Source organism: Ambystoma mexicanum, chromosome 4p, assembly GCF_040938575.1.
Source record: "Ambystoma mexicanum isolate Mex_15411 chromosome 4p, UKY_AmexF1_1, whole genome shotgun sequence".
NCBI lineage: Eukaryota > Metazoa > Chordata > Amphibia > Caudata > Ambystomatidae > Ambystoma > Ambystoma mexicanum.
Window position 1 is genome coordinate 691,651,711 of NC_090927.1, and position 27,661 is coordinate 691,679,371.

Consider the following 27,661-nt stretch of genomic DNA (forward strand, 5'->3'; position numbering starts at 1 on the left):
CCAGTGACTAGAGGACAGCCCACAGTATTATGCAGCACACATACATGTCAGTATTGCAATAGAGCATACTTTGAGGATTCTCAAATCCTACTTGAGCCTGAACCACTCTGGACGAGTGATACTGTATGTCCCCCTGGTTGCCTGAATCAGTGCTAGCCTACTCTGTGCTACACAGTATAGCACCCAGATGCGGTTTGCAAGTTGAGATGTGCCCAGATCTGCCGTCAGCACCACCTGTTCTGCATGATGCAGTTGGTGGGCCAGTGGGTGCAGGGACAGTCTTACGAGATCAGATGTTTGCAAGATTTGTCCCCTGAGCCTGCGCCATTGGACAATACCCATTTCGTCTGAGATCCCTGTGCATGAAAGATAATTCTTCTGATGGCCAATGATTGTGTCCTTATTACTGCTGTGTTTTTAATCTAGGTGTTTTCTCATTACTGCTGTTTCAAGTTTAGGTGTTCCCCCATCACTGTTGTTTCAATTCCAGGTGTTTTACCACTGCTGTTGTGTTCCAATTCTAGGTGGGTCCCCTCCAATGATGTGCTCCATTCTAGGTGGGTCCCTTCCAATTATGTGCTCCAATTTTAGGTGTTTCCACCATTATTACAGTGCCTCAAATCTGGGTGTTTTGCCACTAGTGCTGTGTTCCAATTGGAGGGTTTCCCCCTACTGGTGTGCCCCAATTCTAGGTGCGCCCCTCCCCATTACTAGTATTTCAAGCAGATGTTTTCCCACTACTGCTGTATTCCAATTGTAGGTTTTCCCCACTGCTGCTGTATTCCAATTGTAGGTTTTCCCCACTGCTGCTGTATTCCAATTCTAGGATTTCCCCTTCACCGCTGTGCTCCAAATCTAGGTGTTTCCCCACTGCTGTTGTTCTTAGAATCTCGGTATTCCACCACCACTGCTGGTTTTCCAACCTTGTGGGTATGCCCACTACTCCTGTGTTCCTATTCTAGGTGTTGTCCCACTACTCCTATGTTCGAATCTGAGTGTCTCTCCCCCACTGCAACCAATAGTTAGCCATATCGTCCCTGCCTGCAACCAACCCTGTATCCTCAATTAATAGGCATTGAACGGAACTATGCCTCAAACGCCTATGCCCAAGTTAGCCTCAGTTAGAAGTGCCGAACTGTTGCACCATAATCATCCAAGACCCCCAACCCCCAAGTAAGACAAATTACTGTGCAAGTCACCATTAGCAAGCCACTGAACAGGACAGAGCTGCGTCCTACAGCAACGACGAGAGGGCCACACACCCGGACCACTGCATTCCCCAACAGTCACCAAAACCACACAGAACCATAAAGGAAAACTGGTAAATTGATTGAACTACACAGGTTTATGCCCCAGGTTCCACACCCTTATCACCTACAAGCAACAAACTAAACTACAAACAGTGAAGAATCGATCCCAGGAAGCAAATCAATTCAAAGAGGACTGCTGCTCCAAGAAATTCAACCCCCAACTCCAAAACAGCGTGCCTCGCCACAAGAAAGACTAAGCTAGACGAAGAAGCTAGAATGGGAAACCGAAAGAAGGGAACCCTTAACCACACAGGAAGGTACCGATCAGCAGGTCTTCACTATGCCGAAAAACCTGGAGAAGACGATGCCAATTGTACTAAGGACATTGACAAAAAAAGAGCAAACGTGGACTAAATCTGTCACTACCTCTCAACATACGACTCATTTGCAAGTGAAAACAGACGATCCACAACAAACCCACAGGCAAGAAGTGAAACAAATACAGACCCCATCGGGACGCCAAACACTGCACTCCAAAAAACACCTCTCCATACCCCCAAACCAGAGAACACCATGAACAATACATCAACAAGGATCAGGGACAAACTTGAATCCATTAAATTCAACACACCCTACATCACCAAAGACTGGAGCAAAGGACAGGTACCGACACAACTCGCCAACCAGAACAAACCAAAACCAAACCACCCTTCCATCAATTCAATCTGACTACTGGACAAAAGCTACCAAAGAAGAACTTCTCCCAACAAGCACAACCAGAAGAGAACCGCAAGCAACAGAAAACCAACCCAGACTGCCCCAGCAATGGAAACACAACCCCAACTGACAAAAGAACAAACGACTCACAAGGGAAATTACACAAACTACACTGCAGCCTGCTCAACGTTCAATCCATGGCAAAACACTAAACAGAAATCCATGACCACCAAAGCGAGGGAGGCACAGATGTGCTCTTTCTTACAGAAACTTGGTTATCTGATTACTACAAATCCACCACTCACCAAGCCGTACTGGACAACATCAAATTAATACACCCCAACAGAGAAAACCAATGATACACAAAGTGCACATTAGAGCCACACCACTTCCCTCAACTGACGTCAAACTGTGAGTCCCTCCTCAAGATCAAACTCAACGACCAAGCCAACATAGTGTTCCTCCGGATCTATAGAGCAGCGTCCTACAACCTGAACTTCGCGACGAAGCTAGCAGGCTCCATTGCCATGCAATCAACCTACCATGCCAACCTAGCCATACTGGGAGACTTCAACATCTGGTTTGAAAAAGAAACACCTCAGAGAACTCGCTCTGCGCACTCCTGGAAACACTGCACTTCAAGCAAATAGTAAATGGATCCATCCACAACGCCGGACACACCGTGGACGTTATCTTTTCCAGAGAAGGACTATGCGCATCTACACCACCTACACCGATGGTATGGAGCAACCAATACCTGATGCCATTCTACATTAAACTCCAAACCTGCTTACTGGCCGGGAAGGAAATACTCCATGCCACCAAGAAAAGTAACAAAGAGCCTAGTCCTGAGTCCTTAACAAATTTGCTGGAATAGACACAACCTAACACCACAGAACTAATCAAAACAACCCCCGTAGTAGCGGAAAACACACTGCATCTGGATTACTGAGGCCCTAGCCCATCTGGCACCAGCAAAACCTTTCAAAGCCACCCCCCAAAAAACTTGCTGCAAAATGGTTCAGAGAAGAGCTGAAAGAACCCCAAAAAAACAACTGAAAAATGGAAACTATATGGAGAACAGTACGACAGACAGGACAAAATAAAATACGAAAGACCACTCAGACTATACAAATCAAGAGTACTCAAAGCAACAAAAAATATACTACGCTACAACAATTGAATCGGCAAACTGCCCTCAGAGCTCTACAGAATCATCAGAGATTAACTTTCATCTTGCAAGAAAGTAGTCATCCCGACACAAGCACCATGTGACAGCATCACCAAACACTTAAGATCAAAAACACATTCCAACAGACCTACACGAACCACGCTAATACAACAATAACTGCTAAACCACAGAATGTGCAAAAACAGACTACACCAAGACTTGCCTTCCTCGAACCTATTGCCAAAGAAATCTTCTCTGCACTTATCAAGGACACCAACCTTGCAGGATCGTCAAGTGACCTTTGCCCCCCCTGCACATCTTCACAGAAATCCTCAACCACAAAACCACAGTGACACTTCTGGAACCTAATTGACCAGTCACATAAAACGGGAATCGTACCAACCTCCTTCAAATCCACATACATCAAACCACTGGTAAAAAAGGAATAGACAACTACAGACCTATATCCAACTTGCCCTACCCAGCAAAGATCTTGGAGAACCATGTATACAAGACGCTACTTAAATATGTTGAAACAAACTGAAGACTCAACAACTCGCAAGTTGGCTTCAGAACAATTAGAGAAACAGAATCAGCACTCCTATCGATATGGGACGACCTGAAAATAAATCTAGACAGTGGCACATAATCTTCCCTTGTACTATTGAGGATGTATGTCATTTCACCTAATTAGCCACACAACACTAATAAGACTCATGGAATGTGGCATACAGGACTCGGCACTAAGGTGGCTTAGCTCATTACTCACAAATCGAATTGAAAGAACCTACTTGCCACCTTTCACCTCAAACACCAAAAACATCTCCTGCAGAGTGCCACAACTATCCAGCCTCTCCCTCCTGCTCTTCAACATCTACATGCCCCCCTAATGAAAATCATTTGAAACCACGGACTAACCACTTAGAACTACGCAGACGACACCCAACTGATTGTGAATATGATCATAACCCAGGAACCAAACTGCCTCAACAACTGTGTCTGACATCTGCAACTGGATGGCAACCAACAACCTCAAACTGAACCCGGCAATAATGGAAATTATGATCTCACCCACAGAAAGCAACGCAACCAACCCACAACTGGACTGGCCGACTGGCATGGGAACACAACCCGAGACTTAGAACGTGGTAAATAACCTAGGAGTACTCATGGACAATGGACAATCCCTGGAACTGCGAGTCAACGCAATCACTAAAGTGCTTCAATCTCCTAAAACTACTCAGGGGGGGATGTTCCATACTCTCCTTTGCACACACAGCCCTTACCATCATATACCTGATACCAACAAGAATTGTCTACGCAAACCCAGCCTCTACATAGTAATGCTGAAATGACTCGCCAAGAAAATCCAATGGATCTAAAACACTGCAGCCAGGCTTGTCCTATAATTAAACAGAAGAGACCACATCACTCCATCTTTGAGACACCTTGATTGGGTACCAATAAAAAAACATCAAATTCAAAGCCCTCTGCATTGCCCATAAATCCCTTCACAGACCAGGAGCTGAAATCCCTCCAGGCCAAAATCAGCTGCTACCAGCCAAGGAGGGACCGAATATGAGGAACAGCATTCTCCTGCCTAATTGTTCACTTATGAAACACCAAGCCTAAAGACACTAGAACCCCAGAATACCACATCACCTTCAGGAAACTTCTAAAAACCTGGTTATTCAACAGACAATAGCAAGCATAAATGGACAACGGCAGCTAAAACATTGCGGACCAAAAGAAACACACTAAGGGACGCGGTCACAGATAACAGCAGTGTAATGAAGGAGGACCAGAATACCCCACCAACATTCCCCACCTCCCCAGTCATGACCAACAACTAGAGAGATTGCCGAAGAGTAGCCCGCCCATCAACAGACTGACTCGGGGTGGTCAGGGTGGATACACTGCATGTGCATTTACAGGTAACACACTAAATGGAAGCATCACCATAGCACTTGCTCACCCACAGAACTAGGGTTGCCCGGTTGAGCACCACTTCTTCAAAATGTATACCAGCTGTGCACCCTTTTAGCAGCCAACCGAACAGGCCAAAATGCAACTGCTCAGACTAAATCCCCCCCTGAGTAACAAGGAACACATTAGGTACAACCAACCTCTGCACTCTGACCCATAGGGGAGGTCAGCCTCTGTTTGGGGAGGTGGCTTGACTGGCCGGGCCGTAACCAAAAATGCTGGAAGGTATAATCGGGCGGCAACCGAAGACACACTTCAGAGGCATTATCAAGCTAACTGATGTACCAACCACCTACCCCTTTCCTGCTCGTCCAACATAATGCCACTATACACGACTAGGGACAAGCCACACTACACATAGACACACTGAGAACTAATCTAATAACCGGTGAACTTGGACTCTGGAAATAACCTTCGAGGTAACATACCCTTGCACATAATCCATAAAATTATTGACCCCACACAAATGCACACAAACCCAATACAATTAACCACCTAACAATTATCTGTGACTCAGTCTTTTCCATGAGGGGGGTCCTAACCAGTGCGCACCCACCCTAACCTCCTACCACACAACACAAACACACACACTAGCACACATCCAAGGCACTGGGTCCTACCCATACGGTTACAAGTGGGGCCTCCTGATCCAACTCCCACACGCAAGGCAACGCACAGTCGCCAGTTCTGAATTTATCCCATCACCCTATCCACACTAACACACCCATCCTCTTCTCTTGCAGAGCCACGTGAGCACCTGGAGACTGCCCTTGGGTGGTAGCGATGTGCGGTATAAATCAACATAACATATGGTCGGCCTCCATGCTTTATCTTTCAACTACGGGTTAATCACTCAATGCTTTAAGGCATCAGGCCCCAGTATTGCCCTGAATATTCTATGAATGTTGCGCACTTGTTCTTGGAAATGCAATGTTGTGCAAACCAATAAATGCAAATGGCATTAACTTGCTCTGAACCATTCGTTTGGATTTCCTTTTACTGGGTGGGTGAGTTGTGTGCGTGTTAAGACTGGCATGGTTGTTAAATCGAGAAATTAGTTGGCCACAAAAGGGCTTCCGTGTGCAAACTGTCCTATTATGAAACCTTGTGCCAAAACGACCAGCTCTTATTAAAGACGTGAAGATCCTGCATGAAGGCAGATCTGTGCGTTTCTGCTGGTGTGGTTATGATGGTGGTCAATACTTGCCTCTCGCCATCATAACACTCCCTGCCACTTTCCTGTATGTGCTATAAACTGGAATGTTGTTGTCGGCCTCTACCATTGTCTGCCATTTTCTATTTTAACGATCCTAAATGCTGTGATCCGCTTGAGGCAGTGCATGCACCAGGGAAGATGGGGTGGGAGGGTAAAGTTCTGTTTTTCACCATGTTGTTCAATTAGGGGCTGTGTGCAAAATATGGTTTGCAGTTGGGTTAGGTGACATAAACCACCTATGCCTATTGAGTTCAGCTTGCATAGTTTCAAAGGATGTAATCCTTCTGAATTCAAATGATTTCCCGTTTGTCTTCCTATTCAGGTTTCCCACACTAGAGTATTTACTCCCACGTCCTGTGCCATTGGTAGTGTCTTTATTCCGCCATGCAATGCTGCAATGCTCAGTGATCTAAATGTCGATCAAAAATTCGTACAAAAGTCCAACTCGAAAGCAGCTAGCTGCCAGTGCCATCACTTCTCGTAAAGGAGTCTTCTCTATAGACTCCTTACTGAATGCTGTAAAAGTTCTGTTTCGTCTTTAGGTTTCAAATCCTGAAGGCGAATGATATACTTGTGAATCACTTTTGCCAATAACCTTGGGATAGTTATTCTTGCCAGAAATGTCTTCAACACGAAGATTGGTGTGCTGTGCTCCCCCATTGATGCAGTAGGACCAGCCGAGCCACAATCGCTCAATTTCCTCTTCCAAAAAGAGTCATTGCTTGGACTACTGTGCTTCTGACACTAGGTGTGAACGTTGCAATCTGTGGCTACCATTTTGAATGTGCGGAAAAGTTCTGGTCCCATGAGTGCAGTTTCCAGTCCTTGAGCAATCTATAGCCTGCTACTCTGCAGCTTCAAATTGCAATCCGATATTAAGGCACAGACTACCAGAAAACACTTCCAAGGCTTACATAATAAAATGTGTTGACCTTGGGGACAATCATACTAAACGTGGTCGAGAGATCTGAAAAAAACCTGATGCAAGGTTGTGAAGTGAAACGTTGATCTAGAACACAGACAGGGTGAGCCTTGATTAACAAGTATCATTAATGTCCGATTAGGCACACCACCATAGCATTGTTGCTAATAGCAACCCATGGCCAAACCCCTGAGGCACTAGATGTGTCTTAAAATAAGACCACCAAACCTGCGTATGGGTGGCGGCATCAAAGGCTGGCATGTAAATGGAAGGTGGGGTGGCCTGAGCATAGCCTCTTTTCCGTGGCCGGGCGAGGCAAAACAGTTAAGTCACAGGAACTGTGGTCGATGGGTGAAACATTGGATATTTCTCTTTTGGTAAAGTGTAGGTTGACCAGTTGTGTGTAAAGAAGTGCCCCCAGTCATGCCACACACATCTTTACAAAGGGTTCCTGCTATTTTAGGAATGTAATGTGAGGCTATCTCTAATTTCTTTGCTTTTCTAGTGTCCCTGTGTTGCCCATGAAGCTGTTGATGCAAATCTATATTCAACATGAATTACTTGGCTGCTCCTGTACGTATACTTCGTACTAGCCTAATTTATGATGGGCCATTCTTTTTTGACCACCTAACATGACATTCATGTACTTCATATAATGCTGCATCCTGTTTGATGCCCCACATAACTTCCAGTTGTGCCTTGGCTGTTCACCACAGCGACCCTCGATGAATGGGGCACCTTCTAGTTGGATCAGAGTTTGGTTTGTGTTGAGAAACCTGTCTATGTACTGAAAGTACATTGCGCGAGTCCTCCCACCACTGAAACTAAAAGCTTGCTTGGATATGCGTTTATCTGTATTGCAGTTTCAAGTCTTTTGGTTGAGCAAACGGCGACCTGCAGTGCAACTTTTCTTTTTCACCCGCAGGAAAGCAGAGGCTTCCCTTTGACGGATGCTACACTCACTGATTATGAAGTTCAAGAAGAGGGTATGTAAATGTTTTGTCACCCGTTACTAAGCATTACACTTTTTTTTAAAGCATTCTGTTGTGAATATTGCAACTATTGGGATGACAGGTTATCACCTTTATTCAATGTTATCACTTACATTATTTTCACCATACAACATTGTTATGTAGCAGACTCTCTTCAGTGTCACAGAAGCTCAGAAGTCAGGCAGGTGCAAAAGAATGCTGCTTAATTTAAATGTACATTCCAGAAATCCAATTAATCTTCACTTCAGATGTTACATCGGTGAACCTTCAGGCACTCACAACTATGGCGTGAAACAGAATTTGGGGGCCCCCACCCAAGCCAAGCTGAGGGACTCCACCTCCCCAAGATCCTTTGAGCACGGGATGCACCACACTCCGGGTCAGCCTAGACCACGAACGATGCATGTTTCTAATCCGAGCTTAGATTCAACTAGTGTATCAAAAAGGGAGTGGTGCTGGCCCCTGTCCATCGGCTGGTAATTTCTTTACATTCTTTTTTTTATTGGGGTGGGGGCGTGGGGTAAATATTTGCCACAAGTATGCAAGAGCTGCCAAGTGTAGTGCCAAGGGGCGAACGCTTTTTGAATAATTGCTCAAAATGGTGCATTGTAAAGAACACTTTCTGTGGAAAAATTGGGTAAAAAGCCAGACAGTGTGCAATCGGTGTTGGTTAACTCATGAAAAAATTCGATGGATGCAAATCAAAACAGTGCACAGGAACATTTCCCAAATCATTATCATGTCTCTCCCCAAAAAATATTAGTGTAAAAAAACATTTTCACGCTCTGTGCCCATACATTTCCATGCTGGCTGCAATAATATATGCAGTACCCCCACGGAAGTACATAATTGGCCAGCCTAGACACGCAAGATGCTCAGTAAAAATGTCATGCCACAGTAAGAAGTACCTAGGCTGGCAGCACCAAAATGCCACTCTTGCCATGTAATACAAATCAAGTTGACTTTGCTCAGAAATGCCAGTAAAACATGTTGTTACTTAAGGAAATGTTAACAATGCTCCAGTGCTCCATTGGACCACCAGTGACTCGCACATAATCGCATTCATACCCATTTATCCATCACTCACTCACCCATATATTTTCTCTTGCATTCACTGACTGTCTATTCTCCACACATACACCCACCCAGAACATTCACTGACATTCATATGTTGCTTACCCATTCACCTTCTCTCATAATCACACTGCATTTGCTACACGTGCACCCACCCACCAACCAACAATATTCAGTCACATTCATACCCATTCACTCACCTGTCACTCAACTGTACACCTTTTCACATTCACTCGGACTGCAGTCTCCACCCTAGCGCCCACCAACAGCATCCATACACAGTCACACTCTTTCACCCACCTGTCACTCACCATACACCACCTCTGGCATTCAATCACACTTCATTCTCCACACCAGCAACCAGAACATTCACACTCTGCATTCTCAATTTCATGACGGGCACACTCCCCACCCATACATGCACATACATACACACAGCATACACAATCACATCAGACACTCGCTAATTTTTTTTAAAAAAAGGTTTCCTTACCTGTTCCAGTTGACGCTCATTCTTCTCTCAGGCCACAGGCTGTACATACAGGAAGCAGGAACCCTGCTTAATGTGTGATGTGCACAGCAGAGAAGGAGCAACACCTTCCTGCGTCAGCAGCTGCGCGGACGTCCCGGCCCAGCCCTCACCCTGATTTTGTAAGGATGAGAGAAGGGCCAGAGCCCTCCTAACCTGGGGTTCACTGGCCCCCTTGCATAGCAGGAGTTCCCGCTACGCCAATGACTCGCAGCTCAGCCCCAACTGACACGCAAAATCGTACTTCACTCTCACCCAACATTAACCAACTGGTCTTCAATCTGTAGTCGCCAACATTCTACCTTCAGGCACAGAGAACTAGAGAGATAAACCCAGCCATACCCGATATAACCTCTTAAGACTTCCCTGTTCAGTAAATGAGTTTGCAAAAGAAAAACATGGCTAGCCACGTGCAAGCATTTTCTCTAGGAATGATGACACTTGCCACACACTTGTTTGTGAAAAGACTCAATTTAATGAAGCTATATTTACGCTTAAAAATACCTCGCAATGTTTGTATTAAAAACTAGAATGTGTGAATCAACATTCTAATAGTTATTTGCAAGACTCGCCTTCCTTTAAGAACCCATCCTCAATGTCCCATCAACCCTTCTCCCCGGTCTCCTGACATTGCCTCTGTCCTCCTTGCTCCCAATCCTGCTCGCAGACTACCTTTTTAATGCTACCATTCCTGGACCTCTGTGCCCAATTCTTGCTTGCCATTTCAGGTCTGACATGTCCCCCTCTTTATTTGCCCAAGGCCAGAAGTGTTTTTCTCCCCCATTCCTTAGCTTTTCCTGTTAATCCCTATAATCAACTTGGGTGACATTTTGGTGATTACCTTTTACAAATGCATAAAGCCTGCAATTGGGACCCATCTTGTATATTATTCTCTCCCATTTAAACACCAACTCCTTCTGCCCCCTTCCTTAACTGTGGTCCAATTCAGAATCTGAACCATACGAATGGGGGCGGGTGGGCTTTGCTTGCGCTGTGTTGGCAGTTTTGCAAATGCTGAATTGTAACATTGTGGTCCCTTTGTGCTTGGCCCTGAATATTGAATGCCCTGCTGCCCCACCAATGACGGGGATGACAAGTCTGTGTGGTGGGGGAAGCTGTGTTTACTGTTGTCCCTGGAGACCAAGGTTGAAGGAGGAGCTGGCCACCCATACCCTAGGGTATTTTTTCCAGCAGGTTCAAAAACATCTTTGGTAGTAGGTCTAGAAATCTTGTGCTATTATTTGTCATACTGAAAAAAAGTGTGAAGTACGCACGCATTATTCATTATTTCAAAGATCTCATCTGCATATGAAATAATTGGACTTTAAGTAATTCATCGCTGCTGGAAGAAAAACATGAATGTTCTTTGACCATTAGTTTCTCATGTATTTCATCAAACCTTTTCTGCCACCCTGGGTGCCATGTGGCACTACCAGATTCCATGATGCCAGGCGGGGTGTCTGGAGCGGTACATATGGAGGTATTGGCAAACCTAAACTTCAGTTTTATTTTCTGGGAATTCAGTACTCTGCTCAAACAAAAAACTTGACTGTCAAGCAATCATAAAGTGGGCATCAAGCCCTATGAGGGCTGCCTTAGTCAGATGTCATTCACCCACCTCGCGCTCTCCCTTCCCCACATGGTCTGTGTTCGCAGCGTGGGGGATGATCATGCTGTGGAATGGCTCTCCAGGGGCCTGTCACTGACTTGTACACCCTTTTTCAAGGGTGGAAAATGTACGGCCAACAAGTCACTTACTTCAGAGCTCTCTTCCAATGAGGCCTGGTATGCTGAGGAGATTGGGGTTGAACACCGCTAAGGGAGGTCAAAAACCAAAGGTTCCAACTCACATGGAGGTGACCAGTGTCAGTCTCATTCCACCAGGGAATGATATGTATGCTAACAGTCACCTGGAACCTCTCTGCCTGAAACAAATGGTGAATCCACTGAGCTGTCGTCCTACCCAGCTAAACACACATTCCATGCAAATGTGTGCAGCTATACACACACCACTACCACCCCACGAGTACTAATCATCTGGAGTAACCACTGCATGATCCCTTTCACCATCAGAATCCCAACTCGTGCGAACACAGTTCCATGCTAATCAAATTTCCAAACTAATACTCAACAAACTAACAAGACCCGATCTCTGTGACCCAGGCTGACCAGATGTGTCTATACCCGAAAATGAATGAACCTATCACTGAAGACTGGATTTGTTCCCAAAATACATAAATCTGCCTATATTAAGCCACTTTTTTAAAAAAATGAGGTGGGAAGAACAGGCAACACCTCCAACTAGAGTCCGATTATGAAACCTACCCTATTCTGCGAAAATATTGGAAACTTGTACAAAGAAATGCTCAACCATGTTGAATCCAATGGACTGCTGGACCAGTCCGAGGTAGAGTTTACACCCATTAGAGGAACCAAAGCCATGCTACTTTCTATACTGTCAGGGGTTTTGACCCATGTTCGAGTTATTATGCTGCAACATTTGGTACTGTGGGCTCAAAATCCTAGATGGCCGAAAAGCCCACATTTGCGCCAGAATCCAGGAAAACCGTGCAGTTTGCGCATACCAAAATGGTTGCCTAACCTGCCACCCACCAGTGCGAGCGCGGTGGGCCAGAAGCGCCATGAGTGAAACGTGGTGCCAAAGGAAAAACAGCAGTGCCGGTTAGCTTAAAAAGCGCTTTGAAATCACCTTTGTTTCTCTGAAATGCAAGCTAAAAATGTCTATTTTAAACATTGCAAGATATTCAAAAATCTCACTGAACACCAGCAGACATTGGGCAGAATGTAGTCTTGTGTGCATACAAAATCTGGAAAGATGAAGAGCCCAAAACAATGTTTATAACAAAACTGGCTGAGCTGTGGATGTCAGCAGCTTCACTGAAATTGGATTTAAAACCACTAAAATTTAAATGTTTAAAATAAATGAGTGACCTACTTTTGAGTGTCACATAGGTTGCAACTGTTTAAAGGTCATAGTTTTGAACTTAAAATCAGCGTTCTAGCTGCATGTGTACAAATTGTAAGTTTGATTTGAATGAAGAAAAACTGGGAACAAAAGTGACATTTGGCTGAAGCCTGGCTTGAAGAGATTGAATTCTGCCCGGCAACTACCCCCGACAGGAGTGGAAACTTGCTCAGCTACTGCATTCCCAGGCCTGGCTGCCTTCTGCTGTTCCCACCAAAAGGAGATGACACCTCCCTGATTGAATCAGGGGAGGAACACCTGGGAGCAGGGAAACAGAACAATGAGCCTTCCTTGGCTCAGGCAAAATGTTAAATTGGGGGGGTCGTAAATGGCTTCCTCTTAAGAGAAACTGGGAGGGGCAGTGCCTCTGGGAGCAACTTGAGTTGGAGGAAGTGGATAAACCAGAAATTCCACCATGTGCTTTGGGAAACCACACCCCTCTGGGCCAGAGCATAATTTTAAAAAGATGGATAATTCATAGTACGGACTTGTCAAAATTCTAGAATTAATATTATTCTTGTGATTTTTCTGAGCACATTTCAAGAGGTATTAGGAATCTGGTATGTTCTGGGGGGTAGTAGTGGAAAATAAGGTATTACTCCGAATGTCTGTATGTTAAAAATCTGACACTTTATCATCTGATGTGCATGTTTGTGTAAATTCTGGAAAAGTTTAGAGGTTGTGTTCTTGATGAAAAGGGAAGCATTCTGTCGTAAGTGGACACATCTTACAAAGACAGGGATCAGATGGTTTGGTGCTACAGAAAATATGTTAACTGGACATATAATATTAGAAAAATGGTACATAAATATATATTTGCATCAAAAATAGATTTGTGGGAAAATTGACAAGGGGAGTGTTCTTTCTGTATGCCATAAAATTGATGCCTGATTACACTCCATTCCTTCCCCAATCAAGAGAGAGAAGAGCTTGGCCAACAAGAGGGGCAGGCTTAGCTTTGCCCACGCGCGCACACCCTTTTTCTAAAGACCTAAAAGGAGCACCAAAACCCAGGTAGAGGCATTCATTTTCCATTTTCTTGCGGAGCATTTAGCCGGACCACACAACATCTAGAAGGAACATCCAGAACTTAGACTCCAGATAGACTACAGAACTTAAAGCAAAGGCCTAACCCACAAGCTGTGAACTCTTCTCAGCAGGTCTTCAGAATCCAGCAATCCAACCAAACTATTCTATAGCCGGGCGAGCTGTTGGATTCTTTGCCAAGAACTTTTGCCAGAACCGGTAGCAGACCCAGAAAGCAGTGCTGTATCCAGAGAGACCAGAACCGGAGACCAGACCGCTGTGAAGTGCAGAGCAGAGCTGACGCAGAGAGCTGTGTCTTCAGAACCACCTGCCGGAGTCCAGTCCAAACCTGCTGACCAGACCCCGACGGCCTACTTCAAATTCATAGTGTGAGTACTCAGCCAGAACTGTGCAAAACCATTCTTTTAGTTTAAAATAATCTAATTCAAACTATTTCAACCTGTCAGAACTGCATCATAGAATCGTGTGTCCCTTCTCCGATTTTAAACCTGTAAGTGTCATTTTGCCATTTTGAATCATTATTTCATTTCTGAAAAACTACCTTCATAAAATTCTCCGTATCTTTGGAATCGTAGGTGCTAGGAACGTGGTTTAAAGCTAAGATTCTAAGCTTTCCAACGAGCCTAAAACCGACTTGCTATTCCTTACAGTTCCTCCGTAATCGCGATCGACGCACTCGGAAAAAAATGCCGCAAATTGACAGTTTGCTTCATTTCAACCACGTGTAAAAATGTCTTGCTTCCATTACCGAATCCCGTTTTCAACCTGATAACCATCCCTGAATCATTGGTAGGGCTGACCTGAACTGATTTAAAGTATCTCTCTCACCCTGAACCTCTAGAGGGAATTAAAAGCATTTTCCTCATATTTTTCACTTCATTGCCACTACATTTAAAAGGATCTTGCCTGCTTTAAAATCATACCGGTTTTCCTCTAAGCTCGCTGGGGGGAACTGGAAATTTGTATTGCATTTTGTATTCCTGAGAATTGTGTGCTCTCCCATCTCCTTATCTTGCATAGGGGGGGGGGGAATTGTCAAAGAAAAAGTGATCATATTATCTTTTGTTGAAATCATATCAAGTTTATTTCTGTGCTGCATTTTTCCCTCATTGCTTTTCCTTGAAACCATAAAAGTATTTTCTGCTATGTTATCCTTTCTATACTAACTCCTCATTGATGGTAAAGTGTGCTAGTGTCAGATTATTTAAGTGTTCTATCAAATATTTATTTATTATAAAAGTTTGATATATATATATATATATCTTGTTTACTTTCTCAAACCTTTTAAATTGCAAAACAAACCTTCTTGGCTCAGTGAGATCAGGGTGATTCCTAGAGAGGGGTGTTATACAAGGGTTTATCATCCAGGGTATAACTTGCTATAAAAATATATAAATAAGGGCTTCCCTTGAGCAGTTCCAGACAAGGCACTGACTTAGTGGGAGTGCTTGATTGGAGTCACTTAACAATACAGTACGACCAAAAGATGAATGCAGACAACACCCAATCTGCCTTTATACTACTAGACATAACAGCAGCTTTTGACACCACCAGAGACCGATTCTTCTTCAACAGACGGAACAATCTGGCATTCAAAATTTTGCACTATAATAGCTAAAATCATTCCTCACCGGAAGAACCTGCCTACGCGATTAACCTCAAACGAGAAGCCCCACCTGTGGCTTGGTACAAGGATTAAGTCTCACAATTTCTCCAATATTTACATGTCCCCACTTATGAAACTCATCGAAACATATGGACTTGCATGCTACAACTGCGCAGACATGCAGCTTATCTTAAGGATGTTTAACTATCACGACGACTGCTCTCAAAGTGCCTCGATGAACTAAGTGTCTGTACGACTAACATAAAACTGAACCCAGCCAAAACAAAAATCATGATCACTCCATGAAATGGCAACCAAAGGCGTACATTGCTCAGCTGGCTCCAAGGAATGGGAACACAACTGGAAACCTCCAATTGTAAATGGGAATGCTCATGGACAGTGGTCTCACTCCAGAACCACAGGTAGATGCAATAGAAGCATTTTCTTACTATGACCTATGCTAACAAGACAACAAAAATACAGAGCCCCAAGAACTGTTATATAGATTATAGAAGATATTCTAGATTGTCTAAACAGGTCAAATTTTTATTAATCGTGGGACGACCTCATATTGGTGTGTTTTTGTTTGACTATGCTTAAGAGGCATCCTCCCGTACCTTAACTTCACACACTTAACCCTTCTCATCTCCCTGCTATTATTGAGAATAGACTACACAAATAGCCAATACCTAGGAATACCAGACTACTTCACCAAGAAATAACACATTCAAAAAACAGTGGCGAGATTCCTTCTGAGACTAAACAGGAGTGAATTACCCCAGCCCTAAGAAGTCTGCACTTAGTAACATTCCTCCAGTCAAGAATCACCCAATAGAAGCCAAGAATGGCTCCGAGTTAAAGTACTTACTTGCTCATAGAAACAAGGCAATATAAGACCTACATTCAGAGGAAGGGCTTTCTCATTATCGTAGCCAAACTATTGAACTCGATTGCTAAAAAAATCAGGACTGAGGACCGCCTGATTTTTTTGGGAAACTGCCAAAAGCCTGGTTATAAAAAATTGCAGAAAAGCAATCCAACAGCAACCTGATACCAATCATCCTTCTTGGGGCATCACGTCTTTTCTGTGGAAATATTTTGGTGGTGCACTTCTGTGGTGAGTGTTACTCTAGAAAGTTGTATTAGTGAGTGGGGTACTTGATTTGTAGCTTTTAGTTACAGGTTTGCCTTGCCCATTGAAGTTCTTCAGATCACACTTTCTGTATAAAACTGTAAATTACAAATAATGCTTCTATAGTGTGATGTGTAGTTGTAACCTTGCAATTCTTCTTCCTCACTTTGTTACCCTCTGCCTTTATTTTCAGACAATTGGAATCAAATTCCATACCATGCCTCTGAAGAAGAAGAAAGTGTTCCAGAGACCTGGATTTGGAGGGAGCTGACCATAAGGTACTACACATTTGATTCAAGTTCTGCATTCAGATAAATGCAGTTTGATCGGGAGTGGTCTACATAAAAACCACAAAGGCCAATTTTTATTTACATCTTAATTTTGACTCCAGTAGCCTTTGCAAATTGAGAATGACAAAGGTAATTGTGCTACATCTACATTATCAAGATAATCTGAAATGTGTTCCATTAATGCAAGATATCCATGAAAATCAACTGACCCCACAATCCGGCCATTCGAAACTTTCAGCCAGCTGCATTAACGAGAGGTTATTCAACATTCAAATGCCCTGTCATTTGTATTCCTTCAATTTATGAAGCTCTTATTGCCTTTGAAAAAATAATGTATTGTAAACATGGGTGTAGATATGCAAGATTATCTTTATAGTAAGTGTAAAATCACACATGCGCACTTTCAGTTATGGCCAACTACTTCTCACATGGCAGTCGATCTGTCAAAAGTAGCTGTTCAAAACTCTCAAAACGACCTCTAACCAATGCGCTCCTTGCGCCTAATTTTTAGCACTCTTTTACTTTTCCATTCAAAATATTCATATTTCAGCACACTTTGGTACATTCGCCTACTCGGAAAATTGACATTTTCCCGTTGCTGCCTTCTAAGCAAGTCATAAAAAGAAAGCATTTTCCTTTTAACTATGGTTTTGCAAGGTTTAAAGGCACAAAAGCTGGTATTGCATGATCAATGTGCCAGCAGATGATGGAAGTTATCCCAAAAAGTGTATTTCTCTGGTCACTATATATATTTGTGGTGTCTGCCTCGGCTGGTATAGGTTATACGAGGTTGGCAAAAAGGATGTTGTGTGAGGGAATCTGGCAAAAAGTAGCCATGTTCTAGATTTTAGCAGACCTGAGACTCCATGCCAAATTCTTGTTTGGCTATAAGTACTCTCTGTATCCAATGGCCACAATATTTTTAAAGAATGGCTACTGAGATGCCAGCCAGTGCCCCTTCGTGTTCCTGGTACAGGTCTCTCATATGGACCTTCAGTAATTACCCTGTGTCTTTGCCGTACTTGATTTCTTTTTTGGCCTCCCCTGTTTCAAATGCGCGTTTACTGCACGTTCAGCAAAAAAGAAATGAATCCCATTGCACCGAATAAAGGCTCCCCCCCCCCCCCCCTGCTTCCCATCTTCGGTGTAATGGGCTCATTGGGGCAGTTTGTGGGGTTGCCCCCCCCACCTTTTATTACAAGGATAGTGTATGGCAAAGTTTGTTTTTAAAAGTCCCTGCGGTGCAAGTTCCGGCCCACTTTAGTGGAAGGGAACGGATGTCACGGGGAGAGGGCAGTCAGCGGCACACACACGTGTGCCGCCGAAAGGGAAGTAGCAGAAAAAAAGGGGCAGGGTGGGAAGTGATCTATATGATCACTGCACCTCTAAGTTTTTGTAATTTGTTTAGTCTACATTGTCAGTGGGGCAGTGATCACATGCATCTGTTCGCCCCCATACTGCACTATTTCCTCTCACCCAGACTGCCTTATTTTTGTGTCCTCGCCCTCTCCTGATTCTAATGGTTCCTATGGGTCACGTGACAATGCTACCCTTCAAATCAGATCTCTGCTCAACATCCTCGACTGAGCAGCTAGCAAAGGGTGAAGAAATGGTTGACTCCTGTTTGCCTGCTTGCTGCGGGACCAATGTGTCTACCATGCCGCTGGGCCCTTATGCCTAATCCACCATCATGTAAACGGACTGAGCTACTGTTTAACCACCTGATGCTCCATTAGGCACCACCTAATAATTAAGAAAAAATTGAAATCTTTTGTATGTTGGAATGGTACCATATGGATGAAAATGGGGGCATACATGAACATTCCCTAAATTAGGGTTTTGTATTATTACTAACATTCTCCCCTCATATATTTTTTCAGATCCATTATTTGGTAATTTTAGCTCCACATAGAAGAGAGAATTCCTCTATTCATATGTGCACTGACAACACCGCGCAGATAGGCTGACCACGTATTGAACAAAGAAGACGCTATTTACCCCTGTGTGACGTTAAGTAATTGTCATTTCCCATCATAAGTTGCGTGATGGATGTTACTGGTGGCCATCTTGGTAGTCGCATATCCTAGTGGGTTGGCAATCTACCTATATGCTTGTTCTAGTGTACAATGTATACTTTGTTTGGTTATTAAAATAATAAACGTTTACACTTTCACACCAAAAAATATATATAAATGAACAATGTATTAAATGCAGATTACTTGGCGTCATTAAAATAGTCTAATACAAATGACATTACATTTTTTTATATATTTTTTTTGGTCAAGATAACGCAAAACGGTTATGGTCAAAGATGTACAGTTACCAGTCAATATATGTTGCCATACATTTTCAACATCTATAAAATATAGGCTGTGTACAAAACCTTTAAAGTGCGTAGGAAAGTTAAAGCAGGACATTTCATTACCAAGTGTTTCACTATTTCGAGTAGTTAAAATTTCTCTAGTGGGTAATATATTAAACCTCATAAAATGTCCACACTTTTGATTTGGGAATTATAAGATACTGTTATAACCCTTAACTTATGTTCATTCCTCGTTTCGACACAAGATTCGTATTTATGGGTTGAGTCACAAGTGTCCGCCCAATCCTTACTACAGCCATTTTAACTCTAGCAGGATTCTGTACCAAGACGTCACTCGAGGTATTGGTTTCCATTTTACACAGAGCTGGGAGAAATGTTCTCAATAGAAGAATTTACACTTTTCAGGTCATAGAATAGAGAATCTTTAGGCGGGAACTAACATTTTTTCAGTAACACAACAAAAACGTCTGTTTCACTCCCGCTCTCAATGATTTTATGCCCAACTCAAATTGGATACCAAAAGCGGGAACACAGTTCCGAAGCTTCCACAGTTTACGCCATATCTCTGCCTAAAGAATGTTTATCCAGCACTGGTTGCAAGATCTCATCCCAAATGATTAGTTTAGGTTCACCCTTAGCCTAATAACATTGTATTAATAGTAAAACAGATAACCTTCTGTATTCTGGGTTGATTTTTGCCATCTGGTCATGCAAGAGCACTGGCCTTATGTTGCAAAAAACTTAAAAATATGAGCCTTATTAGGTTTAGAAGTAATGGGAAATGCCAGGAAAATTAAATTGCCCATAGTTTCCAGTTGTACATGTTTAAAAACCATGTACATTTGTATTGGGTTTATTTGAGGCTTTAATTCCCAAAATTTAAGTTTTTTAATGGGTAAATCTTGAGGCAATTATCCATGGAATGAGTGTAGAATGCATTAATTAGTTTGCGACAAGCAAATGGTGTTGTCAAAGAGCAGGGAGGCATCTGCATACACCAACACAGAGAATTTGAGATTAACAAGTTTAGGGGAGATAAAGGATGCTTTCTCAGGTTAAACAGGCAGGAAGCTAGAATGCAACCCTGCCTCAACCCTGAACAGATCAAAATCTTTCAATAAATTACCTAGATAAGGTTTCACTTGAATATTGGAATCTTTATGGAGATGGATTGTTTAATCGTATTTGCTATTGGTACCCGACAAGTGACACTGAGCTTGTTACAAGCGAGCTCATTGGCATTCACCTGGTCGTTACCGGCCTTACAAAGCCTTTGTTGGGCTGGTCGCAGCCGTGTCTTGCCCGCCATGGAAAGGGAGAAGTGACTACGTATAATCCCTTCTCCCTGTTCCGTCCATTTTTCTTTTTTCATGTGCTAGATGCTGCATGTCTCTTGCAACTTAAAAGACACTATCGGTAACCTGATCTCATGGGCTGGTGTACCCGCAGGGATGGCAGGGGGGCGTTTTGCTGGTGCCTGTAACTATGGATGCCAGGCGTTATTTGAAGCAGTAATGCACCCCCTCTCCTCCTCAGCTCAGGGCTTATTGCTCAATTATTTGTAGGAATAGATTTTGGAACATTGTATGTCCAGTATTAAATATGTATAATACTTATCCTTGTGTTTTAGATGATTTCAAACGATGACCACTGTGAACATGGATATAAATGCAGAGCTTCTCTTTATTTTAAGTTCATTGCGTGTAAATTAGTGGGAGTTTGCCTTTGTTTTCCTCGCAAATACTGGAACTTCCCTAATTTATTTTATTCTTTTGCCATCACAGCATACCTTTAATTTCCTTTTTGCTCACAGGCCAGGCATTTACTGCACAGGACCTCCTGGCCACCAACTTGAGGCAGCCCTTCTGTTTGTATGAAGGTTTTTCAGACTACTATTTAAAGTCTCCCAAAAGTCTAGTGTGGTTGTAGATTATTATTTTAAATGACAATTTTTAAATAACTAATATTGTCCACACACTTTGTAATATTCACATTTATAACATTCCTCTCGACTGACACAGGACTTTATGAATGGCTTAGCTTTATATTAGATATAGTGCACCTGTTTGAGACCTGTTTTGCACCCGTTTGAGAATTTCCTTGAATTCTAAATAAGGCTGGATTAATTTTACAGCACCGGGAACAGCACTGCTCTCCAGGTGACGGTCCCGAACTTCATCACTTTGTGGGTGGCCAGTGCATTTGTACTTTCTGAAGGGCTTGGATTCGGGCAGATGAGTGAACCTGTTGAGGTAATGTATGGCACATAGTCTTTTAATAACTGCTTTACAAAAACATTGCAAGCATGTGTGTTGAAATAAACATGGCAGTGTGGTTTGGTAGTGCATGCAAGAACATAGTAATTCAGGCTGTTTGGAGGAAATCATTTTGTAAGGTTATAATTCTAAGTGTGGTTTATCCCTGCTGCACAGCTAATGGAATGCTATGTTTGTGGCAAATACCTACTGGTTAATATCCACATTAAAACATTTTGACATCATTTGCAGTGTTGGATAAATGCTGCTATGTGGTCACCCCTTCAAACCTCTCCCGAGTCGCAAGACTTTTTCAGTACATTGGTCGTTGGGGGCGGTTAAGGAGGGGTATATTGGAGCACTAACAGGAAAGTGAACAGAGCAGGGAACTCGCTGGAATCCTGGTGCATGTGCAACCCCTTCCATTGGGCAACCCCTTCCACCCCCCTACCATGCACGCCACCCTGCCCTTGCGTGCACAAGTACTGAAGTAACTATAAAGTAACAGCATTACTAGCAATTATAGCTAGTAATAGCAAAGCAACATTTTTAATCTTAAAACAATTTGCTTTGGTTGACCAATGTTAATGGTTTGTTTATATGAAATTAATGTTATTACTTTTGCATTCATCTATGTAGTCTTTCTGAAAAGACTGGAAGGCTCCAAGTGTGATTGGGGTCATGTAGACCGTTTAGTTTAGTGCTTGGAGGGTGAGGGGGGGGGGCTGGAGTCTTTTACCACATCAAACCACTCCAGCAGGTCCAACAGCACCAGTGGCAACACCACCCATAATATAAATATATTTTTGATTTGGTCGTTTTATTGAATGTATATGGAATCGTGGTTAATTTCAATTTAATTCCAGTTTATGCCTGCACTGTTGGGGTACACCAGCACTATAGGAACAGAATAAGCCTAAGCAGTCCAAATTCACATCACTAAGAACATGCCCAGCAAGAGAGGCTGAGCAATCCAAACTCCACTCACATAGAGTAGGAATAGCATAGCCGCAGCGGGCGCACCACCTGCATAGAAAAGGAACAGTCATTATTTCTGCACTGCAAGCTCCTGATGGATATTACTAGTATAGCATTGATAGCGACGGGTTCAAATTCGAAGGCTGAGACGGCTTCCGGAATCAGAAAAACTACACATTGTAGAGATTCGGTAAAACCGAATTAGAAAAGTCAACTTTAGGACAAATGATTTGTGTACCAATCCCCAGCCAGTCTGCAGCTGGTTTACGCCCTAAAGCATGTTGCCAAAGGAAATATTATTACAGAAGGATAGGTCGCGCAATTCACCTTTCATTTTTCCTCTACAAATGTCAGCACATTTGATCTCTTCTGTATAGATTTACGTTTTTAAGACCCAAACAAACCTGGTCTATTGCACAGGCAATCCAACATGACTTGTGTGTTTTAAGGGTTGATCTCAGGTTTGTTGATTAAGGAAAGTCCTCATTTACTGGAACTAGTACTACTTAATGGTATGCCAGTGTTGTGATCTGATAGCGCAAAGTGGAAAGTACTCAATTCTACAATCTCTGGGCCTCATTACATGTAAGGCAGTGTAGGAACAAAACCAGCAGTAATTTTATTGCTGCCACTTTTTTTGGTGGTTCCAGAATTACTGCCAGTTTTTTACAACACCGCTGCATTAAAGGTTTTACGTTGAAGTGGAGGGCTTTCCCCCAGCGTTATGCTGAAGGTAAATCTGCCACTTTAAGGCCACATTTTGTTGTAATTTCCAGCAGCAATAATACTGCCAGAATCACGATAGTTCTATGGACTCAAAATGGGCATTAGCACCACCCTGGCACCACTTATAATCCTGTGGTAAATCCACAGGACGAAGTGGTGGTAATAGTAAGCACGTTTTGACAAAATTGTGTGAATTTACGGCTGAGTGACGGGCAAAGTCGTAATGAGGCTGTATATCTAATCTCTTGCTCCAATGTTGGCTCGCCTGAGTTACCCTTGCATCCTTCAGAGGTCCGTAAACTGACTATCGACTGAGCAAATAGTAATCACAGTGCTTGGTAGCTGCAGGACTCCTGCATGAAGCACTACAGAAAAAAAGTGAAATACCCATCTGGATTGCCGCTGCAGGGACAGGTGTTTTGCTCAGTCTTTTTCATTTGCAAATGACATGATTTGCTTGTTTTGTAATAGCGCTCCCACTGTCTTGGGAGTCAGGTTTTAAATGTTTTAAGCCTAGACTTGACATTTTGAAAGCGGCTGTGCCCCTGTGATTGGTCTGATGACAACAACTCATCCTTGAGCAACGGCCTTGTGCCTTTGGCCATTTATAGTGCAATTATCACATTAACACCAAGTTCAGGTTTAATGAATGTTTAAACAAGACATGCCATACTCATCTGTGCCCCAGTTAAGGTTTGAGGTGGAAGTATTTTACACACTGTGAGTAGAGTCCATTAAAGTGTAAGAGTATCACTAATTTGCCTCATCAATAAACCTGAAAATGAATAGGACACATTGGCAAAACAGTTGTGAAGCAAAGAAGTCTGGCTTCAAATAAATTGACATTTGTGAAAAACCTTCTCCCACACATTGTGTGTGAACACACCATATAGATGAATCGCGATAATAAAACCACTAGACACATGAACTTCGAAAAATACTTTCGGGCAATGCATGCCTTCACTGAAAACATAAGCTGCTAAAAGGATACTTTTCAATTGTAATGTTTTCCATCTCATTACTGCTGTGATCCTAAAATACTAGGAAAATACATATACATGCAGTATTATCCTATCCATGAGCATTTACAGACCCAAAACTCGAAAGTTGAACAGACAGAATCCATTCCTTATCTCGCTGTGAGCTGTCTGTGACAGAAGTTCCTTCATGCCCTACAATTTCATCCATGTAGAGAAGAATCTGGTTTCTGTCAAGTCACCTGCCCTTTGCACTAAAGGTGCTTAAATGGTATGCACAGAAAGATAACATTTCATATTTACAAGATTTTAATGCATAGAAATGGCTGGTATGACGCTTATCTTGAGGCCAGAGTATTTGTATCACTCATCCTAAAAACAGTCCCCTATGCAAAGTAAGCATTTGGATAGTACAATTCTGAATTTGCACCAGCCCACCGAAGAATGCAACGTACTTTAGAAGGACATTTCCAAAATCAACATATCTACAGATGACGGATAATGTACTGTCCATATCAAGAAATAAGAAGCTAGGCCCTGTCCATGAAACACTTATGTTTTGAGGACACAGGTTTATCAGGACTAGAGTAACCAAATGGATTTTAGACTGACTCTCACGATCCCTCACCATTGCCTATGCTCGAATGTAAAACCTCTGGCGATCCAAAGGTTTCGGACTCCTGCTGTACTGCATCTGAAATGCAAGATTGTTATGTACTAGACCAACTTATTGCAGTCATCCTACCATTATCTACAATGCATGACACATGTTTTTGGACCTTCATAAAGATTAAGGAGGCCCCAGGTGGTGTCATGTTTCCTCATTATGACATCACTGATGGCATCCTAGATGTCCTAGGTGATGGCATATGTGATATCAGTGTACTTGGGGGCTGCGTGCTGGGGGTCTCGTAGTTGAGATGGCATAGCTTCCAACACCTGCCAAATTGCAGGTACATTAAATCAGCACTTTCACGTCCAACACATTTTTTCTTTTTTTGGTCTCTGCATTAGGAGGATTTTGTCATGCTAGATATCGACCACCTGTAATTTTGCCTTTTTTCTGATGACCTAACTTCTGTGATATCCTTTGTTATAAATGTGTTCTTCAGCAACACAACATGATCAATAAAGTATTTCATTTTTTTACTGTCTAATAGATAAGAATGGATTACTAATGGTGTACTGCAATGGAGTAGAGGGGAGGATAATGCACAGTTTACTAGCAGTGTTACTGTACTGGGATGAGGAGCAGGGAAGTAGGGTATTGCAAAGAATTACTAATGGAATGAATGAAAGTGAGGTGTCGTAAATGGGGAAGTAGGGTGAGGAAAAGGGAGATAGGGTAATGGGGTGCTGGGATTAGAAAGGGGGAGTTGGGTGAACTTCAATGATTTACCAATGGGTTTCTGAGACAGAGGGAGGTGAGAGTAATAAATTACTAATGGTGTACGGGGAGACGGAAGAGAGTCAAGGTAATGTAACAATTACTAATGGGGTACTCGCAGGAGGAAGAGGAATGTTGGTGTAATGACATGCATTCATATTGGGGTACTGGGATGAGCAAGGGGAATGTGGGGTTAATAATAAGATGGGTTAGCGTTGGGGTACTGGTACGAGGAAGAGTGGCATGGCAGTAGGGAACTGATGAGGAAGAGGTGGGGTAGCGAACTGTGAGGAAGGCTTAGATGGTAGTAGGGGTCTCATGTGGAAGAGTGATGTGGATTGATGAGGATGAGAAGTTGGGTAGCGGGAGTCTGTCGAGAATGGGTGAGGTGGTGGTAGTGGGGGATTTTAACCTTTTACATGATTTTGGCCATGTGTAACATGTTAAAGCAGGTCATAATTTTGATAGAAGAATCATTCCCCTTGCATGTTACTTTAGATGGCTATTTGACTAACGTTCAACCGTCTTCCTGAGGTACCTTTTATTGCAATCAATTCAAGCTGTGACTCGAATTTACAGATTTGATAAAGCCCTAGGTCTTCTATCTCTCCACAGAACCACATTGGTGGATCAGAGGGAAGTTCTTAGTCCATTTATATTGGAATGATGTTTCATCCCCTTTAAATGTTTGTTAATCTTGCTAATGTTTTTATTAGATGATTTTCAGAACTATATTATGGTTGCAGTGATTTTTAACTGTTTGGTGGATCATGAGACTCCAGATACCCCGGAGAATACACTTGAAGCCTTTGCTCTAATGCCACCACTTTCCTAATGAACATTCCAGTACAAAGATTGTTAAGGCGGAGTCGTGTCTTGTGGGAGTGGATAGGACTAACAATATACATGCATAACTAGATAAAAGATGGAAAAAAAACATTTTTTTTAATCGAGGTGCTATAAGTTCCCTCCTACTGGTTTTCTCCTTATGAGGTAACGTACACATCTTATGCGGCCATGTCTCTCACTCCATGACATGAATCCTCTAGATTTCTATCCCTCCATCTGCTCCTCCCAATGACTCTGGTCATGTAAAAGGGATCAACCGAACATTTGACGTGAAGCTAAATAAAATGCATATCTTATATTATAACCAAAAGAAGGGATGAAGTTTAACTGGGGCCACTGGGTGGGGTTTGAAAAGTGAAAATCAGACTGTTTAGGCCCCTCTTGGTAGAGTGATTCTAAGGTTCCCACTCTCCCTTAAACTGATTCCCTGGAAGTAAGAAGTTCTTTGTGGTGTTCAGTGCCCACACACTTTTGTTGGACGTTTGTGATGTTTTTTTTTGTGATGTTTTTCTAGTCCTTTGTTGGATTCTTTGGGATGTTGCAATTCTTCTCCTTTGTCTCTTTAATGCCTGGTACCTGTGCTACTAGTGGCTTTGGGTTAGGCATGTCAGTTGGAACTGCATTGTACCTTGGGGTTACTGGTGGTCACCCGTTCAGCAGGCTATTAGGACCCTCCCCTTTTCTTCTTCAACAGTCTGTCTAGGCTGTTCGGTCTCACCTTACTTCCCTCCTTGGCCTCCTCATCACTTCCCCCTTTTCTTGTCTTCACCTTATCTCACTTCCCTGTTCACTGTTCTTCCCTACTTGTCATTCCACCACACTCCAGGCTGCTCCTTTGTTCCTCTGCCCTTTCTCTTTTAGTCTTCGTTCTGCCTCCCTGCCATCTGATCTCGTTTATTACTTGATTCTCTTCACTCTCCCTCCAAAACGCTTCTTTTTACGCTCCTTTGTCTCTGGCCTTAATCCTTGGCACCTTTCCTGCCCACAACCAGACACAATTCACTCTTCACTTTTTAACTTGCCCGAATCTTTTTATCCCTGCATAAGTGGCCCGTGAGACTCCTAATTGTGAACTTCAGTGGCTCATGTCGTTAGCTTCAGAGGAAATTTGGATTTGGCATGTCTGTGTTTTGTGGCTTGGCTAGCTGAGATTATTATTCCTGTGCGTGCCACTTTTAATGAATCCATTCTTGCAAACCACACCGCTTGCCACTGCACGCCTTAAGTAGGATGTCACTTCTCCCATGT

The 27,661-nt window shown here is 42.9% G+C and overlaps 1 protein-coding gene across 1 annotated transcript in view; it reads left to right on the top strand.

Annotated features, from left to right (window-relative positions):
* Window positions 1-27,661, top strand: part of LOC138453422 (CD109 antigen-like) — an 812,557-nt gene that overhangs the window by 423,314 nt on the left and 361,582 nt on the right. Inside the window, exons 16-18 of the mRNA XM_069606255.1 lie at window positions 8,188-8,248; window positions 16,822-16,906; window positions 21,376-21,493. Coding sequence (XP_069462356.1) covers window positions 8,188-8,248; window positions 16,822-16,906; window positions 21,376-21,493 — 264 coding nt within the window. The remainder of the gene's footprint in view (window positions 1-8,187; window positions 8,249-16,821; window positions 16,907-21,375; window positions 21,494-27,661) is intronic.